At 33.6% G+C, this 23161-nt stretch overlaps 1 protein-coding gene across 3 annotated transcripts in view; it reads right to left on the bottom strand.

The window, feature by feature from the left end:
• Window positions 1-23161, bottom strand: part of Uggt2 (UDP-glucose glycoprotein glucosyltransferase 2) — a 166875-nt gene that overhangs the window by 52415 nt on the left and 91299 nt on the right. For 2 of the 3 annotated variants that reach the window (XM_058582781.1, XM_046454787.2), the window contains exons 22-27: window positions 21056-21187; window positions 14406-14530; window positions 13922-14017; window positions 9027-9129; window positions 6317-6396; window positions 3097-3283 (exon numbers count right to left, since the gene is read on the bottom strand). In XM_058582781.1, the coding sequence (XP_058438764.1) occupies window positions 3097-3283; window positions 6317-6396; window positions 9027-9129; window positions 13922-14017; window positions 14406-14530; window positions 21056-21187 (723 nt within the window). The remainder of the gene's footprint in view (window positions 1-3096; window positions 3284-6316; window positions 6397-9026; window positions 9130-13921; window positions 14018-14405; window positions 14531-21055; window positions 21188-23161) is intronic. The other variant, XM_046454788.2, reaches the window with a different exon arrangement.

Genomic DNA, 23161 nt, shown 5'->3' with positions numbered 1-23161 from the left:
ATTTATATTAATATGAAAATTTCTCATTCCTACAGGTTTACATAAGACTTAATTCTGTTAACTTATTCAAACTATAATACCAAAATAACCAATTCCTTTTTTTTTTTTTTTTTTTGGTCTTACGATGTTTATTTAAGCAAGAGTGACTATTATAGTAATTATTTTATTAGTTCTTTTTAGTTATACATGACAGTAGAATCCATTTTGATAGATATATGCCATGCTTGTATAATTCTAATTAGGACTCTATTCTTGTGGGTGGGCATGATGGTGGGCTTCATTTTCATATGTATACATAGGAAAAGTATGTTAGGTTTATTCTACTGTCTTTCCTATTCTTTTGTCTAATTATTGAACTTCTCTTCTTCCCCTCCCCTTCTTTATTGTGCTTTAGCTTCCACATATCAGTGAAAACATTCAACCTTTGTTTTTTTTGGATTGGCTTATTTAACATAGCATAGTCTCCAGATCCATCCATTTACTGATGAACGTCAAAGTCATTCTTCTTTGTGGTTGAGTAATATTCCATTGTGTATATGTAACACAATTTCTTTATCCATTCCTCTGTTGATGGGCCACGTTATATCCCCATAAGAAATACGTTATTTCTCTTTTTGAGATGGGATATAAGTTGCCCTTTATAGCTAGCTATTGTGAATTGTGCTGCTGTAGACATTGATGTGGCTATGTCATTGTAGTACGCCAATTTTAAATTCTTTGGATATTTGCCAAGGAGTGGAATAACTGGTTCAAATAGTGGTTCCATTTCTAGTTTTTTGAGGAATCTCCATATTGCTTTCTAGTCACCAATTCCTTCTTAAAAGAGGTCTTTCAAGTGAGTAAGTGTGACTGTTCACTTTTAGCTTTCCTGTAACCACTTCCTTCTCCTTTAATTATGGTATTAATACTGGTTGTGCAATAAAGTCTTTGTAGTTACAATCACATGAATGAAGTCCTACTAAGAGAATTTTTCTGGATCAATTTATTTTCCAGGCACTTATGCAATATTTGGAAACTGGATGTTGTATGGAATATTTGTGTAAGCTAGTGCATAAGACAAATCTCATGTTATTCTCATTCTTGCCAGAATGTACTTGATTACAATAATATCTGCAGTTATTCTAGAAAAATGTAAGTATAGAAAAGAAGAGCTTGAAGAGGCAGTAAACCTTTATGGATGCTAGAATTTCTAATTCCCTTCTTTATATTAACCTAAACTATGAAGATACAGGGAATTTTTGTTTATTTCACTCTTCTAACTTTAAAGACACTACTCATTGAACAGCTTCTAAAATGACAGCATGGGATTTGCCACTACAAGTGTTTAGCTAACTTCTGTTATTCCACAGCTGCTGAGACTCACCAGTAAGCTCCACTTTCTTTTCTAACTTTACTATTTCTCTGCCACAAACTTCAAACTTCTCCCTAACATTTGGTTAGCATCTGAAGTTATTTTACCAATACATATTGTTGCACTCTCTTCACAAAGATTCCAACTGACTGTTAGGAGATCTGACTGATCAGGCTGGGGTTGCGGCTCAGTGGTAGAACACTTGCCTAGTATGTGCAAGGCCTGGGATTTGATCCTCAGCACCACATAAAAATAAATAAATAAAATAAATACTACAACTAAAAAATAAATACTAAAAAATAAAAGAGACCTGACTGATCATGGAGAAAAACAGATATTTTTTGTCTTTTTTTTTCCTTGCAAAGTTCATTTCTGATCTTTTCCTCATAGATTTTATTATTTTTCCTAATCTTTTCTAATCTTTCTAGATTTGAAGGACTGATTTCAGATGGTGGCTATGACTCAGTTTTAGGTTATTTTTTGAGTGGATCAGAGTGGGGGTATTAGAGAGAATGTTACAGGATAATCATTAGAATCCCACAGAATCTACTCATGAAAAAATCAAAAGAAATTTGCTTAAGGCACAAAGTAACAACTGAGAAGCATAATAAATATTATGAGCAATCTTAATTAAATCATCACAGCACCTGGAAACAGGTCTGAGGGAAGACAATGAGAAGGAAGCATTTCTCCTCAGTTTCTGAGTATCAACATTAGTTAAACTGTCCTAAAAATTTTTCTGTGGTTTTGGAATCCCCTCATTCTGTATTCAATGTTTTGAATGATTTGGTGTATTTTAAAATATTCTTTTTATGTTATATATGAGTGACAATAGATGAGGAAGAGAAGTTTCAATATTTATTAAACTAAGGTCACGTTGGAGGTGACCTTATGGTTTGGAATCAAGGTGTCCCCAAAAAGCTCATGTGTGAGACAATGCAGGAAGTTCAGAGTGAAATGATTGGGTTATGAGAGCCTTAACCTAGTCACAGCATTAATCCCCTGATAGGGATTAACTGGATGATAACTGTAGGCAGACAGGGTGTTGTTGGAGGAGGTAGGTCTTTGGGGCTGTGCCTTCAGGGTATATATTTTGTCCTTGGAGAATGGAGCTCTCTCTGCTTTTTTGGTTGCTATGTCCCCAGCTGCTTTCCTCTGCCACACCCTTTTGCCATAATGCTCCATCTCACCTTGGGTCCACAGGAATAAAGTCAGCCATGCATGAACTGAAACCTCTGAGACTGTGAGCCCCAAATTAACTTTTCATCTTCCTTCCTGTCAGGTCTTTTGGTCACAGCAACACAGATGGGAAACAGGTGTAGCCAGCCTGCAATAAATTTTGTTTCCTGCTTTTTACCCTAATCTAGAAAGGACTGTTTTCTGTGGCTGTGAACCATGCGTAACAAAAAGTTTTGAATGAGAATCCTTCTTGAAGTTAAAAACTAGACTTGAAGACAAAAATAGGTAATTCACAGTGTCCTCTTAAGTTGCTGTGCGTTCATCTTAGCATAGTCTGTGTGCTAGTGGTATATGAGACAATTAAAAAGGTGAAGGCACCTAGGAACCTGGAAAATGAGAGAGGCTGAATTTGGAAGTTAAGAGACGTTAAAGAATAAGAGCTAGAATCACAAAGAACATGCTGGTGAGCATCTGTGTAGTATAATACTTCACTTGCCACAACTGTAATACTACTAAGAACTCATTCTATTCCTCTCTCTTTAGATGACTTTGCATTAATAACTTACATCTTTAAGGTGAATATTGTCAAGGTCACAGTTGCTATGTACTGTTTCAACCAACCAGCTTTCTGGAGTAATCACGTTGAGGGTCAGAAGAGGTGATTCAGGGATGTCCAGGAATTTTGCCACTGGTCCAAGAGGGCTACCATTAGCACCTGACATCAGTTCTGGTTCCAGGACAAAACGGTAAAAGCTATTAATAAAACACAAAATTACTGTGACCAAAATTGAAATTATTATTCTAAAATATTTTAAAATTAAACATGATTGGAGTCTCTTTAAGATATATTGACTAATGCAATTTATAATCTAATTGACTCACTGGTCCTTCTTCACATTTGACCATGGTCTATTTTTTTGGCTACTAATTCTTAGCACTCCTAATAATATGAAGAGAAACGATACCCAGGAAACAAGTAAAATTCAAGAAGTAGTTTTGGTACCAATTTAAAAGTTGAATTAAAAACAAACAGGACTGAGTTAAATGCAGCTGTTTAGTACAGCTTTTAGACATACCTGCAGTTTCATTGTATTTTAGCATCATTATCACGTACTATTAAGAATGCAATCAAGAGTGTCAGCTATGCTGTTGGAGCGAGGATGTACTACTACTAGGCTTTGTCCCTGTTGTGCTGCAGGGAGGAGGGTTGCATTTCTTGCTTGTGGTTGGCTGGAGACTGCTCACAGGTTCTTATTACAAGGACATCTTCACAATGCCTCACAGAGAAACACGCAAGAAGAGCCAGAGAGAGAGAGAGCGCCAGAGAGAGAGAGAGAGAGAGAGAGAGAGAGAAAGAAAAGAAGAGAGACAGAGACACACACACACACCATGCGCGCACTAGCGAGACACAAGTCAGTCTTACAAAGTACATAAGAAACATGCTATCATTTTTGCTATATTTTGTTCAGAAGAATCAGTCTAGCCCTCACTCCAGAAGAATCAATACAGTGTGAATCCAGGTGATGGTGATCATTGGAAGCCATGTCATAGAAGTAGGCCCATATTTAAAACAAAGAGAGAGATTAAGTGGAGACACAGGAAAGAGTACAGTTGTGAAATAAATGATACAAAACAAGTACTCAGTACTGTCAAATACAGCAGAAATGCCAAGGAAGAAGTATCCCATGCATGCTGCAAACATTATTTTTTTGTGTGCATGATTCAGTAAAAACAATTGCAATGGCAAAGAAGTAGTTCAAAGCCGAACTGCAGTGGAAGTATGTTAATGACAGAAGAACAGAGAATATAACTATTCTTTGAAGAGGCTTAGATGAGAAAGAGGAAGAAAGGGGGGGGGAATGGAGGGGAGATAGAAAAGCTGATCTGTATAGGTGAAGAAATTAAGGGAGCAAATTTTATAAAATTGAATAATTTTAAGGACTAAAGTAAAAGGTTAATAGGTTAAAGATACAGAACAGAGTGAGTATGTGATACAACAAGGATCAAGAGCAAACAGGGGGGCTGGAGATGTGGCTTAAGTGGTAACGCACTCGCCTGGCATGCGCGGGGCGCTGGGTTCGATCCTCAGCACCACAAAAAATAAAGATGTTGTGTCCACCGAAAACTGAAAAATAAATATTAAAAAATATCTCTTTCTCCCCCCCCTCTTCCTCTCTTTAAAAAAAAAAAAAAAAAAAAAAAAGCAAACAGGGAACCGTGGAATAAAAACAGGGAGTGAATATTCACCTTAATGAAGAGGACAGATATAGCACTCCTCCCCTGCAACCCAGGAAGGCTGCGGAGGCACAGGAGGTACAGTAGGCAAGCTGAGGGGATTCCAGCTCATTAGCGCTCTCACCTCTGAGAAGAATGAGATGGCATTTACTCAAAGGAAAGGACTGGGAATATACATGTAAGCCAGTTTGCTTGACACATAATCCTAAGTAAAAGTCTGTTGAACTTGTAGTTTAAAAATGATACCTTAACTGTATGCTCTCTACCTAGTACTTTAGGTGTTACTTCACTTACAGAGGTCAAGGTCTTTCTTTTCCCCTCAACAGAATGTTTGTTTATAAAGCCAACATTCCATTCTTTATTATATGTCCAAAGCTTTATAGTGATACTTTGAAGAGGATCCTCATTCCTGTGAATAAAAATGCTATACTCATGGAATTAACAGACCTATCAATTAGAGGCTAAAAAATTTACAGCTTTTATTCAGAAACACAAAAGATAAATGAGAACAGAATGAGCTATAAAGTCAAATGGTTGTGTGGGGGGGTGGAAATCAGTGAATAAAAAACTTCCATTTTCCTCATCTTCTATTTTATTGCTTTCAAAGTAAAAACAAAACCAAAGAAAAACAAACCCATACAACATACCATGATCAAAATGTCTACTCAATAATGTGTTATAACAAATACAATTATATGTACTATAACAAATACAATTTGACAGGTAAACAAGGGAATAACTCAATCCTGTGTATGCATTTTTTTGCTTAGAGTTATATAATTAAATGAAGGGAAAAGTACATTAGCAAGCTTTTCAAAGCTAGTTGAATAGTGCTTATCTTTTTTTCTGCTCAATGACATTTGAAGGATACTAAATATTCCTACTAGTAAGTGGCTTATAATGATAGTAATTCTGATTCAGAAAAATGAAGGATATATTTTTGTCCCTTCTTGAGAGATTATTTCAACACAAAAGTATAAAGAATATTTGTGTATAATGAAAAACATTTCCTGCACCATAAGATTATTCTAAACTACTTTCATCTTAACCCCCAAATAGTAAATGTAATGACCTAAGAGATCATTTTGAAATTGAATCTGAATAAATAAATCAAAAATGAATGAATTCACCTTACTTCCCACTGAAATTTTTTTAACCATTTAATTTATTTATTTATATGCAGTGCTGAGGATCAAACCCAGTAACTCACACTTGCTAGGCAAGCACTCAACCACTGAGCTACAACCTCAGCGCCCCACAGAAATATTTCTAAATGGGTATTCCTAGATCAGATTTCTAAAAATACCTATGGATAAATATAAATCCATATAAATTCTGCAATAAGATAGAATATATTTATTGAGTTATGTTACTTTACTTTTATATAAGTTTTATTTCAATTAAGGGGAATAAATTGTCTGACTTTCTAATTCATATCAGTGAAGCATCGAAGGAAGAAAAAACAAAACAGGTCCAGTAAACATTAGCCTGCTTTTCTCTTTTTAGTATTTGCAAATCTTTCAAAATAAAATTATGTTCATTCTGACTCACCTCTGTATAGGGGCTTCTGAAAGCTTATCCCTGCAGTTCATCAACAGCTTTATCTTCATGTTTATAATCTTGCCAAGTACCTATTTAAAAAATTCCCATATTTTATTTTAAATAATATTAATAGCTAACATTCAATGAGTATGTACTATGTACCAGGCACTGTATTAACACTCTATTTATCTCATGTTATCCTCATAACACCTGTACATTTAACACTTACATTTGAGGAAGAGAGAAACTAAATACTTTGTTGAAGATGAGAGTAAGTAATGGCAGAGGTAAGATTTGAACTCAACTGATTTCTTTACCCCAGGTTTAAGCCACTTGCCATTTGTCTCAAGTAATTTTCTTTCACAGTATCTAAATTTTCTTAGTATTGAAGAATAAGTAAAATAATTACTATAACTTTGACATGCAAACACCAATTAGTAACTTCAAAACAGTGGCCAGGGTACCCTGATCCTTTTGGAATTTCACTCTACATTTTAAAAGATGTAGGAAGTTCTATGCACACAAAATACTCTATTTTATTTCCCTGAAATAAGAAGATAAAAATTATTTTAAAAATCCCATTTCTACATGAAGAAATAAAAGCACTGAAGACTTGAAAGCTCTTAGACAATGAAGGATAAGTGAAGAAGCAAAAAAAAAAAAAAAATACACACCAATAACCAGATGTATATAACAGAAAGGATACAGGTTCGATACTAAACTAGATCTATGGATTAAAGGATTTAAGAGCTTAATTTGAATTAATTCCCATTCTTTTGTTCCTAGATTAAATATGCTATTATCACCAACAATGTAAACTGGAGTGTCATTTCACATTTTATATCTGTATAATTCTATATTTCTTATTCCTAAATTCTACCTTCACATAAAACATTTCAAATGTAAATAATCTTTGTTTCTGAAAAAATGACCCATATTCCACAAGAACGTGGAATCTGTACACTAAAAAGCATTCTACTGGCTCCCATCCTTACAGATGACTACTGATGGCTGCTTTCTTAATAATCATCTTTATAGTATATCTCAAGAGTAAAAATTTGCAGGTATACAAATGCTAAAACAACAGGGAAATCAGGGATTAAGTTTGCTCTATTCATATACTGAACAGTCTTTCCAAAATTGTCTACAATTTGAAATTTTGATAGTATACAGTATTCATTAGGTATTATTCATCGAGTATTATTTAATATCTAATTACTTTTGACTGTTCCCAAAAGCAAAGTCAACTATTTCCCAAAGTAGACTTTAAAAAGGTGTCTTTAAAAAAGGTATTGAGGGACTGGGGTTGTGGGGGCTCAGTGGTAGAGTGCTTGCCTCACGTGTGTGAGGCACCGGGTTCAATTCTCAGCACCACATATAAATAAATGAATAAAATAAAGGTCCATCAACACTAAAATTTTTTTTTAAAAAAGGTATTGGGTGATTTCAAATAGAAGCCAGCCAAATTTTTGAATATCACTAGAAAAATAGTTTTAAAATCTAACTAGCTTATTCAAATCCAGCTACTGAAGACTGCATCATAATCTGAATCTTTGAAATTCTCAGTGCAATGCTGAGCTATATCATGCCCTTTTGGAGATCAATAGCTCCTAACATTCATTTCCCCTACTTTCTTAGTAAAAGAATCCTCAGCTTTATGCACAGTTTGTGGCCATACTTTCAGCCCACCCTGTCATTAAATGCAGTCAGATGACTAGCTACATTTTTGTCACTGAGAAAAGATAGGACAGAATATGTCTTTGTGGTTGGGCCTTGATTTCCCCTTCACGTTGGCAACATATAGAGAGATTCTTAGGAGCCTGAAGTGACTTAGACCACTGAGATAGAAGATGCTTCATGATAATGGCTGAACACCTAGACAGTGATTGTGGAACTGCCTTTAGCAGTCCCGAATACCTTCATGCGGACTGTTAAATGAGAGAAAACTTCATCTTGTTGAAAGTACTGTCATTTTGGCCCTTGTTACAGAAGCCAAACCTACTGAATATGATCTGTATGTTCCTCCTTCACTCATCGGGAGCTGACTGGATAACATTACTTACTATAACACTTTAAACTTCAAAAAGTTAAGCTTAAAAATCAGCTTCTCCCAAATGCATCCTGCACAACATGGGGATAACAACTGTGTTAGCTTGCTAAAGCTGCCTTAATGAAATACCACAGACTAAGTGGTTTAAACAACAGAAATTTATTTTTCTCACAGTTCTGGAGGCTGGGAAGTTCAGGTTAAAGTTCTGACTGATTTGGTTTCTGGTAAGAGGTCTCTTCTTGGTTTTGATGTGGCTATCATGTCACTATGCTGTGTGCTCAAGGAGGCAGAAGAAAGATCTTTCTTCCTCTTAAGGCCACCAATGTGACAGGGTAGTGTCCCATTATAATGATCTTGTTTAACTTCATTTCTTAAAACTTGTATCTACACATATAGTCACACTAGAGAATAGGGCTTGAAATTGAAATAAATTTCATATATTGAAATATGAATTTGACTGAAAAAACAAGTCAATCTAGAGCAACATTTACTCTCCATTCTACTCTAAAACCCTGTGCATGCCTCTATCATTTTATTTTCTATGCTAAAATATGACAATCTATTAAAAAGGTGGATAATATAAAAAATTGAGAGCACAAATATTTGATTATACTTATAGACTTGAAAAGATAAATTTCAAATAAAAATATTTAGTCTATATTTTCTTACAGTCAATAACTGTGCCATCTTCTGTGCTTCTCTTGTCAGGGGATCAACAATAGCAATGACATCAAAGACCATATCATTCTCTTGAGGATTTATCTTTATAATGCTAGAAAAATGAAAAAACAAGATAAAAGACTTATACAAACACTTTGTTAATCATGATCTTGGCTATGTGCAGTTTTATGAATTGCTTTTTCATAAGCAATTTTTCATCAATTTTATGAAATTGATGAAAAATAGCTTATTTTAATTATATTAAAATGAGAGTGTCAGAGTCAGACAAAAACTCTTGCTGGATAATTACTGCTAGAAATTAGGGTTATAAATCAGACATCCTAATATTAATATGACTCTCTAACACGTTGCTTACTTATCTTGTGAAAAACTGTCAAATTACTGTTATACCTGTAGCAGCCCTCAAAAAATTTGAGATGATTTATTATATTTTAAGTATGCATCTGTTTACTGTTGCTTTAAGTTTCCCCCCTAGAAGACTGCTAATTCTGTTAGGTTATAAGTCAGAATTCCTTAGTCTTCATCATCTAAAATTATGTGAGTCTTGAATCTAGGATTTAAAACAAATTTATGAGCAGAATCCTAAGCCTAATAGTGGATATTGATACTGACCCAAGAATGGAAGTAGAGTGTCTTTTTTTCCAAAGAACATTAACAAGATGCTAATGCCACCTCTACCACATATTTAAGATCATGGATCTCTAAGACACTACTGATAAACTTCATGCCACTAGCCAGGAGAAAAATGTCTGTCAAGTTTATTGGTGGCAATAATTATTAAAGTTTAGAGTGGGTGGGGGGCATACAAATAACAATGAAAATCTGTTTAAGATATGTGGAATTCATCAGCTCTTTTAGATAATTGCATTTGTTATGATGCTATCAATCTATTTATAAAACAGGTAAAGTCTAGTTTAAGAATGTTGTTGAAAACACTGTTCATTATACAGTATCCTTGTCATGAAGACTCCTGGGAGAAATTTCTTTGTCCATCTTCTAATAGTCACATTCTACCTGAACAATGAGTTTATTTTCATCTCATGAACTTTGGAAACCGTGTAAACTGGCAAGCTCAGAACTAAGTTCTAAGAGGTTTCATGTTGTATACTCCTGTACAACTGTTTGTTATTGCAAACTCCTGGCATGATGGAGTGACAGGTTAGGGTTGCTATTATTGTTTTTGATCAAGATGTTAGAAGACAATAAAATCCATGTCAGGAGGGAAGGAAATAGGGTAATAAAGAGATTCAACAAGATCCTTCATAAAAAAGAAAATATCATTGTACTTTTCAAAACTTTTTCACTTTGTGATTTCAATTTACCTACACCCTTTTCTTTTTAATTTTTTTTAAGTTGTAGATGGACAGCATGCTTTTATTTATTTTTATGTGGTGCTAAGGATTGAACCCAGTGCCTCACACAATGCTAGGCAAGCACTCTGCCACTAAGCTACAGCCCCGGCCTCAATACTCTCTTCTTTTTACATTTGCAAACCTTCTAATTTAAGTTACCTTGTCAAATTTAAATATTTATATTAAAATTTTTAGAATGAATATAATAATCAAACATGTTAACACACAAATAAATTTATAATACCCGTTTTAACATTTTTTAGTATTATAAAATGACTCCTTACAAACATAGAAACACAGTGGCAAAGATACAATGCTGTGTTTAAAAAAATGTGTGAACTGCCTAAAAAGCTGTGAGTGTATTTCATGTGATTACAGAAGTAGATACATATGCTCATGAAAAATATTAAGATTTAGACATCAGGAGTTGCTCAAAAACATCTGTGTGAGACAATGAAAGAAAGTTTAGAGGTGAAATGTTGGGTTTTAAAAACCTTAACCTAATGAGTGCATTAATCCCCTGATAGAAATTAACTGGATGGTAACAAGCTGGTAGGGTGTGGCTGGAGGAAGTGGGTCATTGGGGTATATATTTTGCCTTTGGGGGGTATATATTTTGTCATGGTGAGGAGAGCGCTCTCTCTCTCAATCTCCGCTTCTTGAGCCAGTTTCTGCCACCTCACTCTACCATCGCGATGTTCTGTCTTACTTTGGGCCTTAAAGAATAGAATTGGCCATCTATGGACTAAGTCCTCTGAAACTGGAGTCCCCAAATAAACTCTTAGTCTAAATGTTCTTGTCAGGTCTTTTGGCCACAGCAATGAAGAGGCTGACTAAAACGTTCACACATTACTACAGAAATCATACTGATAATGCATATTCAAATGAAAAGTGACTTGAAGTACTTGTTCACCTCTGGAGTATATTATCCTAATATCAATTTCCAAAGATTCACTGATATTTTCTAAAATTAACCATGTGTGGCTCTATGCAGAAAATTTATAACACAGAATTGATCTTAAGAGTTATAATTTTCCTTGATAGAAAAAAAGCATGTTCATTGTAAAAAATGGTATATCTAGAGAAAATAACTAAATGTGATAATTTCAATATAGTTGGGTTGAGTTGAGGTAACCTTTAATAGTATAAAGAAGGCTATGTAGTTACTTTTATAATTAACCAGGCACTCTTATAGAAAATGAGCTTAAAAATGACTAAGGAATCAAATGTGATAATGGTTAAACTGTTTTATTACATCTCACCATTGGAATCTAGCAAAGCAAATCTTTGGACCCTTCATCCACTCAGGAGTTTTCTCATGTGACAACTTGACTCAGCTAACCAGGCTAAACTTCATTTCCCAGAATGTTTCTGGTTTGAATGAGCCATAAGAGAGATGCAAGCAGATTTAGAGGGCCAAGAGGCAGTAGCAGCCACTCTGCATCACACATGTTCGTTTCTGATCTGCTGATTCACCCCGTTGACATGAGGCAGCAGCTGGGTGTACAACTTGTTCAACTTTTCCTGTCCTCTCCCTCCATTCCTCTGATTCCTGGTCAGGCCTGTGGACTTAGCTTTGTGAAATAGGGTTCCCATCTTTGGTAGGATGCCCATTATATACCAAAGTCAGAGGCAACAAGGGCTGACACAGGTTTCCATCTATGCTTTGGAGTTTCAACTTGCTCTGGATTCCCCCGCTTTAGAACCAACTTCCTATCTGCCTGCTCTATGAATTTCAAGTTCTAGTATCAGAAATCAGTAGTCTTGAAGAGACTATTTAACCAGGTCCCACATTTGTGTAAGTCCTTAAAAAAAAAAAAAGAAAAAAGAAAAAAAAAGATCAAGTCCTACAAATACTTCCTAAACTCGTGTGATTATGAATTATCATATTCACACAGATACATACACCCATCTATGTCCACAGTGTTTCTACGGCTGTGAATGAAACCTAATTCTATAATCCAGCATTGCAAATGACTCTACTTCTCCTAGAATTCCAACACGAAAAATCCAACAAAGTTTTTGTTTCTTCAACAGATTAATACAGGAGTCCTTCCTTATTTGTTGGGGATTTTTCTAAGAACCTTAGTGGATGCCCAAAAGCTAGTGGTTTTTCCTAGATATGCATATCTATGATAAAATTTAATTTGTAAATTAGGCACAGAGACTAATAATAAGCAATAACAAGCTGTAACAATTATAACATACTATAATAAAATTTATGGGAATGTGGTCTTTTTCTCAAAAATAGCTTATTTTGTGGTAACTGTACTACACTCATCAATTTTAGGGCCACATTTGACCTTGGGTAACTGGAACCATGGAAAGTGAAGCAGTGAAAAAGGGGTATGAGCAACTGTGCTTTAGATCATGATATCGTTATGTCTTGCAGACCTGAGTTCCCCATTTCAGGTAGATGCTTATATTTCTTCCATGATCTATCTGTGATTATTTTATGGTTTAACTTTCAAGTTCAATTGTATTCTTTTTAAAATTTCCAATACTTAATTCTATAAAAAATACAAATAACGCCTATAAGTCATTAAATATCTATTATATATAAGGCAGTAGGCCTGCATTTCACAAAATCCTTGAAGGGTACACTTTATGGATTATAAATTAAGATTAAGAGATTATGGCTAGTTAAGTAGTAGACTGCTACTCAAATGTTTTCCTTTTAATGACATAAAAGCTCATGTTATATCACATGATCTAAGCCAATCTAGATGAATACATCATGCACATGTAAACACACAGAAAAGAACAAAACTGTTTTAAGGCAGTGACCCTTAAACCCACTTAACCAGAGAAGAGTTGTCCCCTCAGAATATGTGTCAATATCGCAGAGCAGTGTTCTGTAGATCACACTCTGGGGCATGCTGTTATAAAATACTTTATTTAGTATTTCATAAGATTATATGTGGTATCTTTGTGCAAGGTGCTTCTACATTTGATTAACTAGAACTCTTTAGTAACTAAGTTTTTTATACACTGAAAGTATAAAGATTATGTATGATTATTTCAAGACATTATAAAAATTGCAAATAATCTTTTTTTAAATATTTTTTTTAGTTGTAGTTGAATACAATACCTCTATTTTATTTATTTATTCTTATGTGGGCTGAGGATCAAACCCAGGGCCTTGCACGTGCTAGGTAAGTGTTCTACCATTGAGCCCCAGCCCCTAAAAATGATCTTAAGCATGAAAAAAGACAATATGTTAGGTATGTCTTTCTTAAAACTTCATATCCTGTATTTCTCATACTTTGTCAGGTAAAACACACAACTAACTGAAATTTAGTTTTTTCTTTTTCTTTTCTGTGCCTTGCACATGTGAGGTAATGGTGATCTACTGCTGAGATACAACCCCAGACCTGAATTTCTTTTCCAGACATTGTCAAATATATTTATCTTCCAACAAAGAATTTTAAATTCTACTTTATATTTTACTGTGTTATGGAAACAAATGGAAATAATAACTGAAAGTAGCATGACAGAAAAAAAAAAAAACAGATGATATTACATTCTTACCTGTGATTCTCTCTAAGAAATGTGACATCATACCTAGATGCCTGCTTAGGCAAAGAGGAAACAAGGGCATCAGCTTTCATAATAAGGTCACTCATGCTAGACAAACAAGACAAAACAATGTATGAAATTTTAAGGAAGTGAAAGTTTCATATTTCATATTATAAAAACACCCCAAGAAAGACTCTCTATTGGTACATGGTTACAGCTTCTATGGAAATAGGCTATGTAACCTTTCAGAAAATGGTTAACTTCTGGGAAGGGAGGGATATGCAGGTAAAAAAAAAAAAAAGAACAAGATCTTAGGCAAATAAAATAATATCTACAATTGGTGGTGATGAATAATGAATGTTTTATTATTTCTTTATATTTGCTATATTTTTATGTATCTTTTATCTACATATCTGAAATGTTTCCTAATCTTAAAAAATATCAAATGAAAAATGCCAAACCCCAAATGACTACTCTTTTGATTTCAAACACTTACTTTTTGGAGCCGATTTCCATATTTTCAACAAACTCTGTAATTTTCTCTACAAAATTACTAAATGTTATCCTCTCCAACAAGTAAAAGTCTTCTACATAGAAATCTTCATTTAAAGGTCCTAAGAACTTAAAATGAAAGCAGCTAAATTACTGTAAATTTCCTAGAAGGTTACAGTTTAGGAAAACTATTTTCTCCTCAAATAGATATTTCTTTGTTAAGCAAAAATTGATTAGTGATTGAACAGATGATACCAATTATTTCCATCATTTACTAAATCCATTAGGAAATAAAGGAGACAAAAATATTTTTTCACTCTGAATTTTATAAGTAACACTTGCATAAACACCAAAATCATATTTAAAAAGTACCCAATTATTATTATTATTTTGTGTGTGGTACTGGAGATTGAACCCTGGGCCTTGTGCATGCAAGGCAAGCACTCTACCAACTGAGCTATATCCCTAACCCTAAAAAGTACCAAATTATTTCCTTTAGAAAGTTTTACTTTGAAATCATAATGCTTCCAGATATTTAGTTTTTTTCATTATAAATTAGAAAAGCAATCATCAGTATTTTATAAATTTTTAAATTTCAATTTTCTTTTATGTTTATCTATAAATTGAAGTCTATTATGTACATATGAATTCATATGTAAGAAATAAAATAGCCCAAAGAGACAAATCACATGGTTATAACACCAATCCATCTTCAACGGAGAGCTATACAAAATTATTTACAGCATAGCAAAATTACTTTTAAATTGGTTCTTTTTAGTCATATAGGGAAAAAGGATACATTCTGACATATTTATAAAATCATGGAATATAATTTTTTCTAATTCAGTCCCCAATACTTCCCCTTCCTCTTCTCCCTCCCCATTTCCTCACCTCTACTGATTTTCAGCTATTCTTTTTTGTAATTAACATCTTTGGAGATATTCATGAGGGTGAGATTCACCATCACTGTGGTATATTCACATATGTACATAGAAAGTGAAGTCAGATTCATTGTCTTTCCCTATCCCATTCCTCTTAACTTCCCTTCATTACCCTTTGTCTACTCAGTAATACTATTCTTATTATTTTATGCCTTATTTAGATTAGCTTCTGCATATCAGAGAACACATTCTACCTTTGACTCTTTGGGACTGTCCTATTTCATTTGGTATAATAGTCTCCAATTTCATTCATTTACTGGCAAATGTCATAAAGTCATTCTTCTTTATAGTTGAGTAAAACTCCATTGTGTATATATAGCACATTTTCTTCATCCATCTGTTGAAGGGCACCTAGGTTGGCTCCATAGTTTGGCCAGTATGAGCTGTGCTGCTATAAACACTAATATGGCTGCATTGCTCTAACATGCTGATTTAAAATCCTTTGGATATATACCAAGAAGTGGGATACCTGGGTCATATGGTGATCTCAGGCCTAATTTTTTGAGGAATCTCCATAATGCTTTCCATAGTGGTTGAACCAATTTGCATCTTCACCAACTGTTGATGACCAAAAACCATGTAATTCTTGTCTAAGTTTATTTATTTAGTTAATTACATTATTGATTTCTGTATGTTGAACCACCCTTGCATCCCTCCTTGATATTATGCTATCATGTAGGAGTATATCCTTTCCCCCACATCTCACCAACATTGTTACTTGTATTCTTGATAATTGCCATTCTGACTAGAGTGAGATGAAATCTCAGTGTAGTTTTAATTTGCATTTCTCTAATTGCTAGAGATGTTAACATTTTTCATGTATTTGTTGGCCACTAGTATTTCCTCTTCTGTGAAGTGCCTATTCAGTTCCTTCGCTCATTTAATGATCAGGTTTTTTTGGTGTTAAAATTTTGAGTTTTTTTGGTATCCTGGAGATTAATGCTCTAAGGTGCAGGTTGTAAAGACTTTCTCCAATTTTGTATGTTTTTTTTCCCTGTATGTTTCTCTTTGTTGTGAGGAAGCTTTTAATTTCATGCCATTCTATTTATTAAATTTTGATCTTTAGGAGTCTTTGTAAGGAAGTCAGTGTTGGGCCTACATTTTCTTCTAGAAGGTACAGGGCTCTGGTCTAATTCTTAGGTCTTTAGTCCACCTTGAGTTTTGTGCAGGGTGAGACACACGGGTTCAGTTTCACTCTACTACATATAGATTTCAAGTTTTCCCAGCACTAGTTGTTTAAGAGGCTATGCTTTCTCTTTGGCATCCTTGTCAAATATGAGATAACTATATTTATGTGGGTTACATTATTGATTTCTGTATGTTGAACCACCCTTGCATCCCTCCTTGATCATATTATGCTATCATTTTCATGTGTTTTTATATGAAATTGGCCAATAATTTATTAAGAATTTTTGCATCTATGTTCATCAAAGATACTTGTCTGAAGTTTTCTTTCCATGTCTTCTATTCCACTGGTCTTCATGCCTGCTTTGGTGCCAGTACCATACTGCTTTTGTCATTATAGCTCTGTACTATTTGAGGTATTGTGATGCACCCTACTTCGCTTTTTTCACCAAGGATTGCTTTGGCTATTCTAGGTCTCTTATTTTTCCAAAAGAATTTCATGAATGCTTTTTCTAGTTTTGTGAAGAATGTCATTAGAATTTTGATGAGAATAGCATTGAATCTGTACACTGCTTTTGGTACTGCAGCCATATTCACAATATTAATATTCTGCGTATGCAAGAACATGGGAAGCCAAAATCTCCTTATATCTTCTTCAAAAATTTCGTTCTTTAACGGTCTATAGTTTTCACTGTAGAGGTCCTTCACCTCTTTGTCAGATTGATTCCCAAGTTTTTGTTTTGTTTTGAGGTCATTGTGAATGGGATAGTTTTCCTATATTCTTTTTCATCAGATTTGCCATTGGAGAATAGGAACACAGTTGATTTATGGGTGTTGACCTTGTAACCTGCTACTTTGCTGAATTCATTTATAAGATCTCCAAGTCTTTTTGGAGTTTTGGGGGGGTCTTCTAAATATAGGATCATGTTGCTGGCAAACAGATAATTTGAATTGTTCTTTTCCTATTTGTATACATTTAATTCCCTCCTCTTGCTTCATTGCTATGGCTAGAGTTTGGAGGAGTATGATGAATATGAGTGGTAAAAGTGGGCCTCTTTGTCTTGTTCCTTTTTTAGAGAAAATGTTTTCAGTTTTTCTGCATACAGAATAATATTGGTTTTGGGTCTGTCATATAGGATTTACAATGTTAAGCTCTTTTATCCCTATTTTTTTCTTATGTTTTAAACATGAATAAGTGCTGCACTTTGTTGAACGCTCTTTCTGCATCTACTGAGATAACCATGTAATTCTTGTCTAAGTTTATTTATTTAATTACATTGATTTCTGTATGTTGAACCACCCTTGCATCCCTCCTTGGTTATATTATGCTATCATTTTCATGTGTTTTTATATGAAATTGGCCAATAATTTATTAAGAATTTTTGCATCTATGTTCATCGAGGATACTTGTCTGAAGTTTTCTTTCCATGTTGTATCTTTGTCTGGTTTAGCTATCAGGGTGTTACTGGCTTCACAGAACGAGTTTGGCACTGTTTCTTCCCTCCCATCCTTTTAAAAATATTTTCAGTTGTAGATGGACACAGTGCCTTTATTTATTTTTATGTGGTGCTGAGGATCAAACCAGTGCTTCACACATGCTAGGCAAGCACTCTACCACTGAGCCACAACCTCAGCCCTCCTTTCCTCTTACAGAATTTGTGAATAATATTGGTTCTTCTTTAAAAGTCTGGTAGAATTTGGCTGAGAACCCATCTAGTCTTGGGCTTTTCTTTGGAAGGCTTTTGATGGCTGCTTCAGTTTCATTACTTGAAACTGAACTGTTTTTCTATATCCTCCTACATCAATCTGGGTAGGTTGTATATCTCTAGGAATTTGTATCTTCAAGATTTTCTAGCTTATTAGAGTATAAATTTGCAAAACAGTTTGATGATCCTCTGAATTTCAGTAGTGTCTGTGGTGATCTTTGCTTCTTCATCTTGGATTTTGATAATTTGAGGTTTTTTCCTCTTTCTTTTGGCTAGTTTGACTATGGGCTTATCAATTTAGTTTATCCTCTCAAAAAAACAACTTTTTGTAAAAAAAAAAAAAAATCACAAGATCAATGAAACAATCTCAATTTTATTGACTTTGCCTACAATTATAATTATTTCTTGTCTTCCACTGATTTTGGTGTTGGTTTGTTCTCTTTCTGTGCCCAAGAGGTATAATGTTAGATTATTTTGTATCTATTCTTTTAATGTATGAGCTCAATGATATATATAAACTTTCTTCTGAGAATCACTTTCATAGTGTTCCAAAGATTTTGATATTTTGCATTCCTATTCTCTTTACTTTGAAGAATTTTTCTTTATTTCAATTTCTTCTACTATCATCATTAAAAAGTGTATTATTTAATATCCAGGAGTTAGTGGTTTCTAGAAGTTTTTTACCTTATGGTTGATTTCTAATTTTATTTCATTATGATCTGATAGAATGCAAGGTATTCTCTGTTCTTTTGTATTTGATAAGATTTGTTCTGTGACATATAATATGGTCTGTTAGAAAATGTTCCATGTGCTGCTAAGAAGGCAAATTCAGTCTGATGAATGAAAAGTTCTATAGGTGTCTGTTCTATAGGTGTCTTGTTAATTATATTTTTTAGTTCTACAGAATCTTTAGTTTTTGTTTGGATGATCTACCCAGTGGTAAGAGGCATATTAAAGTCACTCAGTACTATTGTGTTGTGGTCTATTTGATTCTTAATTTTGAGAAGGGTTTGTTTGATGTACGTAGATGCACCATTGTCTGGGGCATGAATATTTTTGATTGCTATTTCTTGTTGTATTCCCTTCAGCAGCATGAAATGTCTTTGTCTCTTCTAATTAACTTTGGCTTGAAGTCTACTTTATCTGATATGAGGATAGCAACCATTGCTTGTTTACAAGATCCATGTGAATGGTATGTTTTCCCATCCTTTCACCTTCAGTCTGTGGATGTCTTTGCCTATGAGGCGAGTCTCTTTCAGCATATTTTTTGGGTATTGGTTTTTTTTTTTTTGTTTTGTTTTGTTTTTTAAATCCAACCTACCAATCTATGTATTTCAATTGAAGAGGTTAGACCACTTACATTCAGTGTTATTACTGAAAGGTTATTTTTATTTCCTGTCATTTTGATTTACTTGTAGTGTTCAATTGAATTTAATTCTTCTTTGACTATTTTTCTGGTGTAGTTCCTCTCTGCTGATTTTCATTTGTATATTGCATTTCTTCTATATGAAATATTTTATTATATTTTGAAGTACAGGCTTTCTAGTTAAGAATTCTTTTAGTTTTTGTTTATCATGAAGGATTTTTACTTCATCTTCAGTTCTGAGGCTTAATTTTGCTGGGTATAGTATTTTTAGTTGACATCCATTATTCAGAATAATATTATTCTAGGACCTCCTAATTTTTAGGGTTTAGGTTAAGAAATCAGTTGAAATCCATATTGTGACCATTTTTCTCTTGCAGTTTTTAAATTTCTATACTTATTCTGTATGTTGAGCATTTTCATAATAATCGTCTTAGAATGGATCTGTTGTGATTTTTTTTTTTAATACTTCAGAGTTCTATATATGCCTGTATTTGACTCTCTGCTTCATTCTAAAGGTTTGGAAATTTTTCTAATATTTCATTGAAAAGATTGTGCAATCCTTTAGTATTTTAGAGCCTTTATTGATTACATTGAACCTTAAAATTGTCCTTTTAATGTTATTCCAGATTTATTGAATATTCCACTCATGGTCTCTCAACATTTTTCTTATGGTCAACTTTATTTTCAGGATTATATAATTTGTCTCTGAGGCTTCTATCTTCAAAGCATCTATGGTGATGCTTTCCATTGAACTTTCATTTGTTATATTGATTTCTTTGTTGAGGATTTCTGATTGTTTCTTTTTCAGACTCTATCTGCTAATTAAAGGAATCTTGTATTTTATCTCTGATTTCAATCTGTATGTCTTCTTTTAGCTCATAGAACAATTTAACTATGAACTTTCACAGAAAAAATGCTTGTGATATAGTAAGAGAAAAATGGTGTAAAATTATATATAGATATTAGGACTATAATAATGTATTTAAAAGAACCAAATGTCTATGGTAGAAAAAGCACTGGAATGTAAAACAAGCTCATAATAGTTTTATTACGATGGTGGGAGTGATTTTTTTCTGTAGTTTTTTAAAAAAGATTAGGTTAATAAAGACTATATAGCAATTTATTTATACTTCAAAAGTATTTGTCAACTGAAAAACAACTGTAGGGAAAAGATGTAACAATATACTTACTATATCTACTGTAACACAGATTTCTCAATGTTGTAATATATATTGTTTTTCTAATATACTAGAACAAAGTAGGAGCTAGATGCATAAAGAACAGTTCCTTACCTGTATCTATATTCATAAATGGGGGAGTGTTATCATGCATGGAAGGAGAGAGCAAGGAATAGGCAAGGGTCATGCACCCATTTAATTTATACTAACCCCTGACTGATGTGTTCATCATGAATGGCATTTTCTGTGTTACTTCAGGTGTATTGTGACATAAAAACATCTCAGATCCAAGACCTTAGTGTCAATGAAAAATGTGAGCAATTGATTGTTCTACTTACTTTCCCATTGCTGACAATACTTATTTCCCCAGGATGCAATTTTAGCACATCCTGACAGAACAACTGATGAGTTCGGAAAATATTCACTCCAATGGTGTTGTATTTTTTCTCAAAAGCATTCTTATCTATCCCCTACAAGTTAAAAATGATAAAAGTAATAGGACAGTAAACATATTAATTTTAACAAACCCACTTTTATTAATATTAGTATACATTTGATACTAAATTATCATTTTAAAATTATTTTCTTCTGATACAACATTTCAAAATGAATTCCCTTTGCCAAGTCAATCGTAGTATGTTTAAATTTTGGGTTTTTTTTTTTTTTTAAGAGGGGAAATACTAAAATAAAATGCTAATGACATCAATTTAAATAACTTAACATTAAATAAATGAAGTAGCTGTTAAGTTCTGAATTTAGTACCCCTCATTTTGTTCTAAAAAAAAAAATGTCTTAAATAGGGATACCTTATCTTAGTCCATTGTACCAATCCCAAAAGACCAATTTAGTAACAGTGTATGTAAATACTGAAATACTGAAAGTAATCCTTGGTCAGAGTCAAAAAATAATATGAATAGTCACATAAAATCAGCCATAAACAATGTCCTTACACCTTTACATGTGGCACACTTCTATCAAACTTTAATATGTCTATACAAATCACCTGTATACCTCATATTAAGATGTAGATTCTATTTCAATAGACCATGATGGAGCCTTAAACTTTGATTTTTTAGTAAGTTCCTGGGTGATCCTGTAATGATAGAAATGTTCCATTGCATTGTCCAATATGGAATATGGTAGCTGAAGCCACAGACACCGTCACTGATTTAGCCCTTGAAATGTGTCATGACTGAGGAACTAAATTTAAATTTAATTTCAGTATAAAACAGCCAATTAGTAGCTACAGCATTGGATAGTGCAATTGTAGAAACTCTCATCTCCAAAATCCCTATTTTAATCATCTTCTCTTTGTCCACAACCTCCAGACATGTCCCATCACCAGACCAATCATTACTCAACTTTTCAGTCCACAAACCCTACCACCTTAGGGTTCATCAAGCCTACCATAGTATAATTTTCCAAGTATATCCCAGAGTCAGTTACTATAACAAAAATTGTCCATGCTTATCTCCGTTTAATGGTTTCTCTCAGTCATATTTACCTGGCAAAGCCTCAAATCTGGTTAAATACAACTCTGCTTACTCTACAACTGGATGCAAACAGTGGAACACAACTGGAGGAAAAACACGCAGCAAATGCTTATCTGTTTATAGTCATCAATCTCAAGTGAACTTTCAGCAGTGACCAGAAATTTTCTTACAATAATGTGCTTATTTCACTTTCTCAGTTTCAGAAAAGAGAATTCATAATTTTTTCCTCTCCCCATAAAACCTCTAACACCTACTATTACCCTAATACTCAGCTAATGACAGGACTTAAAAATGAAAGCAACCAGAAGAGAAATACTTCATTTTGTCACTCAATAAATCTAAACTATATCTGTTAAGCACATATCCTACCTTTCTTCTGCTTAAAATGGATGACTTCTGCTCTTTGGAACGACACACTTGGTCATTTTTTGGATAGACTCCTCCCATTAGCACACAAAAGTGTGACATTTCCCAAATTTAGAAATCCTTCCTTCATTTCAAGTTTCATTTGAATACAGTCCTATTTCTGTTCCCCTATGTAGGAAAATACCTTAAAAAGAGCTATCCATGAGAAGGGAAGAATGGGAAGGAGGAGGAGAGGAAAAGGGAAGTACTAGAGAATAAATTAGGGCAAATTATATTCTATGCTATTACAATTATGTCAAAATGCAGCAACCAAACATTAGAAACTAAAGGGGGGGTGGGGGAATCACACAGTGGAAAATAATACATGCTTTCAAACCTGTCTTAAAAATTACAATGAGAAACTTTGTAGAGTCAAAAATTAATATTTGAAATATACTCATGCCAAAAGAAAAAAATCTTTATGATAAACCATAATAGTAAATATTCTTTGAATAAATGATATGCTAAAAAATAATCCTAATGTTACATATAACTAAAAAGAATCAAAGAAAGAAAGCTACATATGCTGCCTTTATTTCCTGCCTT

This window comes from Marmota monax, unplaced genomic scaffold, assembly GCF_021218885.2.
Source record: "Marmota monax isolate L192 unplaced genomic scaffold, Marmota_monax_Labrador192_F-V1.1 WCK01_AAM20220418_F8-fsc00026, whole genome shotgun sequence".
NCBI lineage: Eukaryota > Metazoa > Chordata > Mammalia > Rodentia > Sciuridae > Marmota > Marmota monax.
The sequence above is the reverse complement of the archived record's forward strand: the minus strand, read 5'-3'. Positions and strand labels throughout refer to the sequence as shown.